This window comes from Arachis duranensis, chromosome 6 (assembly GCF_000817695.3).
Source record: "Arachis duranensis cultivar V14167 chromosome 6, aradu.V14167.gnm2.J7QH, whole genome shotgun sequence".
NCBI lineage: Eukaryota > Viridiplantae > Streptophyta > Magnoliopsida > Fabales > Fabaceae > Arachis > Arachis duranensis.
In genome coordinates this window covers 108,859,420-108,867,789 of record NC_029777.3, presented here as the reverse complement: position 1 = coordinate 108,867,789, position 8,370 = coordinate 108,859,420, and the positions used below count along the sequence as shown (strand labels likewise).

Here is an 8,370-nt window from a genome sequence, read left to right as displayed (position 1 = left end):
GTTCCTTTGAATACTTATTTCTTTCCCAATCTAAAGGAATTGGGCTTCTGACTAATGGAAAACTATCATATGCATGAACTTAGTAGGCCAAGCCCATTTAACTTAGGCCTTTATGTAGATGACAATGACATTCTAAGAATAAAAACAAGAATGTCCAAAACAAAAAGAATAAAAACAAGAAATACCGACGTCAGGCTTTTGATAGAATGGCTTCAACCTTGTCAACCGAGAATGAGAAAATAAAATCTGGATATATACCAATACCTATTACGGGTATAAGGATAGAAATCGGAAGTCGTGGATGCACTTCTGGATAATGGAATCTGCGGACAACCGATGAGGGATGGTCAATAAGGTTTACAGATCATTTTCAGATATAATTGACAGGACATACACGAACACATACTTCACAAGCAATGCATTTATCAAATTCAAAATGGATTCGACCGTGGAAACGTTTTGATGTAATTAATTTTTATACAAATTTATCTGATAAACAATTTTGCATTAGTTACTCTCTGATTCCTCAAGTGCTAATAACTGCATTGCTTCCTCAATGTTAATGCATTTTGAAGGAGCACTTATGAATACTTAGGACACAACATTAACTATTTTCTTAATGCAAAAAATAATTAAAGTTATGTCATCAGAGTAATTTTGGAAATATACATAAGTTGCTCTAAAGTCTAAAGTTGATGTTCCTTTAATCAAATTTTTAATGCATGTGCACAATTAAAACTGAACAATTACTTCTAACCTGAGTATTATTTACTTGTAAATTACCTATTCTGGTTCTATCCAGTAGGCAGCAAGTGCTGACTATATGATTCTATTTACTTGTAGGTTGATCGTCATCCTCATTTCAGACAATCAAGGTGCCTTTTTGTTGTAAGAACTGATGGTGGCTGGGTTGACTTCTCGTATCACAAGTGCATTCAGGAATACATTAGAAATAAGTATCCAACTCATGCAGAAAGGTTTATTCAAGAGCATTTTAAACGTAGAAAATTAATTGTGTAATGTAATGTAATTGAACTCGATTACTTAATATCTGTGGTAATGTGACTACTTTTGCAACTGCTTCATTTCCATTTTCCTTTTTGTTCTCCCCATTGTTCAGTGACCTACTTAGTCTTATTGATTGTCAATGGTAGTTGATAACCATTGACTGGGATATCTACCTTTTTCTTTTTGTGTGAAGGGAAACAGACACTGAAAATGATTGAAGTGAACTTCAGTTTGTTGAAGTTTGGAACACTTGGCATTCTAGAAATTCTTGATTGGGTAACTTTTAGGCACTAGTGAATGATGTTTTTGTTGATTGACCCTCTTTGACGTTAGTAACAAAGTTACTACCTTACAGTGTCCTCTGCAGCATTTTTCTTTTATATGTTTTTCCAAAGCTCCTTCTCTTCAGGTTAGAAGTTAGAACATTGTTAACGGCATCCACTTATTTTTTTCACATTTCTTTCACCACAAAAGAGGAAAATATTCTTGTCAATGTATTGTTAAAAACTCTAAGTATAAAATACACCCACATCCACCTGAATTTTCTTTACTCTAATAGGTTTTTACTTGTTTTGGACTTACTCCCTAAACGTAGGTTTAAAAAAGGTAAATTTCACGTGGAGAAATATATGCAGGTCACAATGAGTTTCATTGAATCTAAACTTTAGAGGAGGTCAATTGAATTTGTTCTTAATTTCTTATTATAATTGTTACTTATTATCAAAAGTACTTTTGCTTCTCTAATAAAAAGGTGAAAAAAAGGGGCTGAAATATGTTTGGAGGATGCTTTCACAGGGAATGTGGACTAATTCCCTCACTGTGAATGGAACCATTGAGGATGTAAATATCACAAGTCTATAAAAATTTTCCTAAAATGAGTGGTAACTTAGGAAATATCTTTGACGAAGAATTAAGATTGTAGTTAAATGTTTAAGGGAAGTGTGCATTTCATATGATGTTTTTATGTTTTTTAATATTTTTTTCTATTGTAAAACAAATAATCTTCACTCTTCACCCAACTTTCCTCTTCACCGTAGTATTACCCGGTAACTTATTTGAATCCTTGGATTTTACATATCCCATTCTTTCTGGATTGTATACACTATACAGCTATATTGTTCACGGGCTATTTTAGGAGTGGTTGAGGTAAGACAAAGTCTGTTGGAGATTTTGGGGGGAGTCAAAAGGGTCAACCTCAGCAGGGGCAAGGTTGTCCCAACTAGGTTCAGAGGCACCTTTGCACAAGTCAAAGTACGGGGGAAACTGTGTTTGGACTATCTTGTAGGTGTTTAGTTGAATGTGTTTCTTGATCCCAAGACAAGAACATCTCTCTTTCAATGTATTGGTTTGCAGAGAAAACTGATAAGTCAAACCTTCTGCCGTTATAACAGAATCACCATTCTCATATGGCAAAATGTGACCATATTATAGTAATTTTTGAATACACCCATTTCCTTGAGTTGAATTTCAAGGCTTTATTTTTAATCTTTAACAAGAAGTTGGAGAACTGTCTTGTATTGTCTGGGAGAGGTTGATTCTTTTTAACTGCCAATTTGAAGAATTGTTTATTAAATAACTTTTTTCTTCCTTAGTTGGTACTTTGGCAGACTCTTCCTTTTTTCATTCTATTTTCACCTTAAATTGCTTCTTTTGTTGCATGAAAGTGTCATGTTTTTATAACAGTTGAGTCTTAGTTCCAAAAGGTGAGAATGATACATATATCCAACAATATATCAAACAATGTCTTACTGTCTTATTAAACAAGATTGAATTCGGTAACAAGCTCTTTTAAAATAAGAAGATTGATATATTAAAAAAGTGGGCATTAAGCTCTTCAAGGTAGTAGGAATCACATATAATAAAAATTACTAATTCAATGACGACTTTTGTTTTATCATTTTACTAATCTCTTGATTTTGAAAGATCTTTTTCCTTGAATTAGATATAAAGTCCATGCAGAATAAGCTTCACACCCATTCTAAAATAATAGTAGAGAAGTATGTGTTAGTTACATAGAATATTCCTTTAAACTTTAAACTAAAAAATACAGCAACGATATTCAAAATTTCAACTGCACATCAAAAGTCAAAACACATACTTTGTATTCTTATTTTCTTACTACTCTTGAGGAACAGTTAATAAGTCAAGCAATATAAATGGAAAATGCACTCCAATAGTCTAAAGTGTAAGAGGCATGCATTTTAAAAAGACTTTGTCCTTTCATTCTTTGCATTTGGCTTAACCTTTTTGGTTTAGAAAATGATTATGCGCCAAGTAATTACAGTTATTAAGTTGAGATGTCTAGTCTTGCCAGTTACTAATGGAGGTAAAAAGTTCATGCAGCTGTGATGATTATGAAAAGTAAAGGAGGTTACTGCACTGCCAAAACGATGCGACATTACTAATTATTGTAGTTGATGGTTCATGGTTAACCTTTATTTCTCTTATTTATCTAATCACTCGTTGAATTTTGGTAAAACTTTGATAATATTTTTCATAAATTTAATACATAATTCTACTATGTAAAATTGAGCTAAATTTTAAATATATTGTTAATATCAAATTTTCGATTCGTTCTATCATTCAATTAAGACAAGGATTAAGTTATTTTTATGTGACCTTCAGATCGTAAGTATAAATTGTGAACTATAGAATTAACCACTAAGATGATATCAAATTAAGTCGTAAGATGTTTGTACATTGAACTGCTTTATTTGATGTGTTGCAGTAGCGAATGCCACTTTGACCCAGAAGATAAAAAGACACATGTCACCTTTAATTTCATGTTTAAGTAGCTTAACTACTAATTAAATAATGTAGTAAACAGAATACTAATGCAGTAATGCCTGAAGCCAGGAAAAAACTTAGTTCATTTTTTTTTCTAAAATTGGTTTTACACAATATGCTACTTTATATTCGATGTGAGTGAAATAATAATAATAATTGTTTGATGATTGCCTTAAATTTTTTTAGTTGATAAAAATTAACCAATTATGCTGAAGAGCAATATAATATGGAATGAAAAAGAAGGGGAGTGACGAAGATTTTTTTTTTAGGCGGGTCTTTCATGTTGATAATATTAACTCATTATATAGAATTTACTTATGATTTAAAAGTGGTTGGTCATAGGAAAAATAAATTTACACTAACTTTACATACAATAGATTTGATATATTTTGCTAAAACAAGGGCGGAGCCACATAGTGGCAAAGGAGGCAATAATCTTTCTAATTTTAATTTTTTACATGTAAATTATATATATATTTCAGTTTAGTTTTCTTTAAAATTTTATTTTATTCTTATTTTATTATATAAATATTTTTTATTCTCTCTAATATTTCAGCTAATTCTGCCCCTAATTAAAACTTCATTTAACTGCAATTCCTAATTCAAACTAATTAGCAGTTTTAAAAGATTCAAAAAAAAAAATTCACCAAGTCTTCCTTTCCATTTCCCCCTCTTTTCCATTCCTCTTCCTTTTTAAAAATTTCCAATTCTATACACAACAACTCTAAGGTTAAAACCAAAAGAGTAAAAATATAAAAGACAAGTGATGATGAGATGGGAGTTAAGAAAAGTCAAAACCCTGGCTATCATTAATTTCACATTATAGGACTCTTCATATGTACAATGAACTGTCATGCAATTTTATTTTATTTTATTTTTCATAAACTGTTGTTATGTAATTTTATGATTATGGGAAAAACATTATGATTAATGAGTGAATATGTATTGTGGACCAGCATGTGGGTAGTGATGGACCATGATTTTAAGACGATCCCATGTGGGCCATTATTGTTACACAACCCACATTGCAATAATGAGATTTTCCATTTGCATGGTCTTGGCTGATGTATGCATTCTTCTTTTAAGAGTCACCTTCTCTTTGGTCTTTGCAATTGCACCACTTTGCCAATACCCAATGTTGTGTCACTTGTTACTATTTGCTACCAAGGTTATGACGTTATCTTACTTTTTCATTAAATTTCTTAACTAAATTAATCGTTAAATAGTCATGTATATTATATATTTTAATGTGTATTTTATTCAACATATATTCTAAATGAAAATTGATTTTTTGTTTATGTGATTTATTGATTTATAAATTTTAAAATTATTGTTCCTTTTTTTACCGCATTCTATTTGTATATTTTGGATAATTATTACACGTAACAAATAAACCTAAATATTTATTTATTTTTTGGTCAATTGACAATTTCTTATACAGTACCAACAACATTGGTTAGGTACTAAAAGTAGTAGTGTATTGTGTAAGGCCAGTGAAGAGAAAGAAAAAAAAAGTAAATACCGCATTCGACTCTTAATAATTATCTTAAAAGAACTACGAGGTTTTTGAAAAAAAAAAAACTTAATCCGGCCCTTTGATTTTGTTTTTTTTTACTGATTAGTCCCTGTGTCAAAGAAAAAACATTAACTTTTTTTGGCACAGGAGTCGAATTATGCATCTTTTTTTCAAGAGTCTCGTTGTATTTTTTTTTTTCAAAAGTCTCGTTGTTTTTCGAAATAATTGTCTGTTTTAAGGTTTTTTCTTAAGAAAAAAAAAGTGGTTTGTTGCTTTAGTAGTGTGCTTGAATGACTAGCTTAGCTTCTACCTCTATATATCTACCATCACCTTTTCACTTTCAATCTTCCATTCCCTACTTATTTTCATTAAGAATTATTACCGAGTATTGTTATGGTAAATTGCACCAACAAAAAAATAAATATATGTAAATGAAAGTATACCTGGTTATTATTTATAATTAAACATACCTAACATTAGGTATTTAATGTATGCTATGCATAGCCCTATTCCGCGCATGTTTCTCTTTATTGACCAACTTCAATTCCTAGGAGAGCGAGCCTATACAAGATGTAAAAGAATTGATAATAATAGAGGTGGGAAAAAAAGAGAAATATATATGTATGTATGAATTTATCTAATCTCTAATATGTGTAATATATTAAGACTATTATTAGTATACAATTTTTTTAATTTTTTATTTTAATAATATATTAAAAATTAAAAATTTGAATTTTTTTATAATTTTTTAATCAATAACTTTAACATTAGTTATGAGAGAAAGAAAAGAAGGAATAAAGTTCGTAACCTATTACAAGATTAAAAAGAAAGTAGATATAAAGGGGAGGAAAATAAATGAATAAAAAAATAATAAAAGAGGAGTAAAGTTTGAATGTTTGATAACTTAATTTAGACAAAAAAAAGGTTTAATTGATAATACATTTTGAGAACAGTTAAAATTTCGAAGGTTTACTTGATAGATAATTTAAAAAACATTTTTTAATTATTTATTATATACTCAAATTTTAGCAAAACAATCATTGTTAAATTGACCTAAATTTTCGTCAATAAAAAGAAAAAGAAATAAAGCACCTACTTAACTAGGTAGGAACATATCCGTAAATTTTATTATGATAGGACTAAATTTTAGACAAAATTTTTAATTATTTTTTATTACATAAAAGTAATTTAAGTATAATATGTAAATATTAAATTAGGTTTATCTATATATAAAAAAAAGTCTTATAATTTTTTTTTTGTAATTTTGTTTTTGAAATGATAGTTACATAAAAAAAACAATAATATCAATAATATATTATCAATTTATAAAATATAAGTAATTTATAGTATGTTTAATTAAAAAGTTATCACATATTTTATTAATTAAAATTAGTTCTTTTAAAATGTTTAAAAAATTTAAAAATAAATTATAAACTATTAATTACTTGAAAGATACCGAATTTTTATTGGCTTTATAGAATACAAGACATAAATATTAAAATAAAATGATAGTCGAAATAAATTACAATAAAAAAATACGTTAATTCTTTTAAGAATGTAAATTAAAAGAAAGATATATTTTTTACAAGAAAAATATGTAAAAATATTAATAAACTAAATAATTAAAATATAAATTCATAAATAATATATATAAAACTACTAAATTAATAATATTTTTTATTTCTTTAAATACATAAGATATAAATTCTTAAAATTTTAAGAATTGGTAGAGGCCACTATTCGTCTCCCTCTGTATCCCTACTGTGCCTAGGGGAAAAATCAACCCTTTACCATGCTTATGTCTCAAACAGTACATGCTGAATTTTACACACTACAAAAACAGTTATTTTGCTCATTTTATCGATATTATTAATTGCATGCCACATGTTGAAAGAGAGAAATTTTTTAGGGGAAAAAAAAAAAGCATGCTCATGCACTCTGTGTCTTTTGCCTGCTGCTTCATCAATGGTTCTATTTTCTGGTGCTCTGTTGCAATTATTTATTGTAATGGAGAGATTGCAGAGACATCTCTTTATCGTACCAAAAAAGAAGAATCATCGAGTTGTCCTTGACCTGTGTTGTGCTATGCATTTGTAGTAAATGGTGTTGGAAAGTGTATGCTACCATAATTGTGACATTATTATTCATGGATTTAATTTTGATGTACGTTTATTGCTATTATGATTCGGCCAATAGGTTTTGAACAGGGCTGTTTAAGAAACGGCCCATCTTACAATTCGATTCAGATTTAAAATATATTTTGTTAGGTTTGAGTTTGTTATTTTGATTCAGTTTTATTTTTAATTAATTTGGATTTGGATCATTTTTCGAGTAAGTCCGGTGAAGCTTGAGATCGTATTTTATAATTGATTTAATGATTTTGTTAAGTATATAATAATTTTTGTGAAAGTATAAAATAAAAAAAATACTCCACTTGAAATTATTTCTTAAATCTTAATATTAAGATAATTATCTGCACATCTAGTGAATTAAACATTCAACTATTGTTAACTGTGTATGAGTAAATCGAATCAAAAAGAATAACCATCATCCAACTAAAAATCAACATAATCATCTACATACTTATTGAATTGAACATCTGATATATTTATTGTTTATATTGTTTAATATTTTCATTATCTTTCTATACATTTTTTAATAATTTAAATATATATATTTTTTGAGATAAAATTAATAATAAAATATTATATTTAGTCAACTTAGTTAATTTTAGATCAATTAAGTATCGGATTAATTTTTTTAAAAATAAATTCGATAAAATATTAGAATTAAATTCGAGTCTAATCAAATAAGATCGACCCAACTCATGTATATTTCTAATTGTAAGTGACTTAACCGTCGAAACTCAATTTCTTGTTGTGTGTTTGATACTTTGATTTCATAGTTGCAAATAATGTAAATCGAAAAGTAATGCATGTAATTACAAGTAATTGAATTTGAAAGTTTATGAATTGGTTTAATTTAAGGTTGCATTTCTCCATTATCTCACTAACGAAAGCAATGCTTCATCGGAAGAATAAAATGGCCACATTCACGTC

General features: G+C 28.2%; 1 protein-coding gene across 1 annotated transcript in view; it reads left to right on the top strand.

Moving 5' to 3' along the window:
• The window catches only part of LOC107495894 (protein DCL, chloroplastic), a 2,483-nt gene extending 1,309 nt beyond the window's left edge, over nt 1-1,174 (top strand). Inside the window, exon 3 of the mRNA XM_016117110.3 lies at nt 844-1,174. Coding sequence (XP_015972596.1) covers nt 844-1,020 — 177 coding nt within the window. The 3' untranslated portion in view covers nt 1,021-1,174. The remainder of the gene's footprint in view (nt 1-843) is intronic.
• Nucleotides 1,175-8,370: the final 7,196 nt, after the last annotated feature.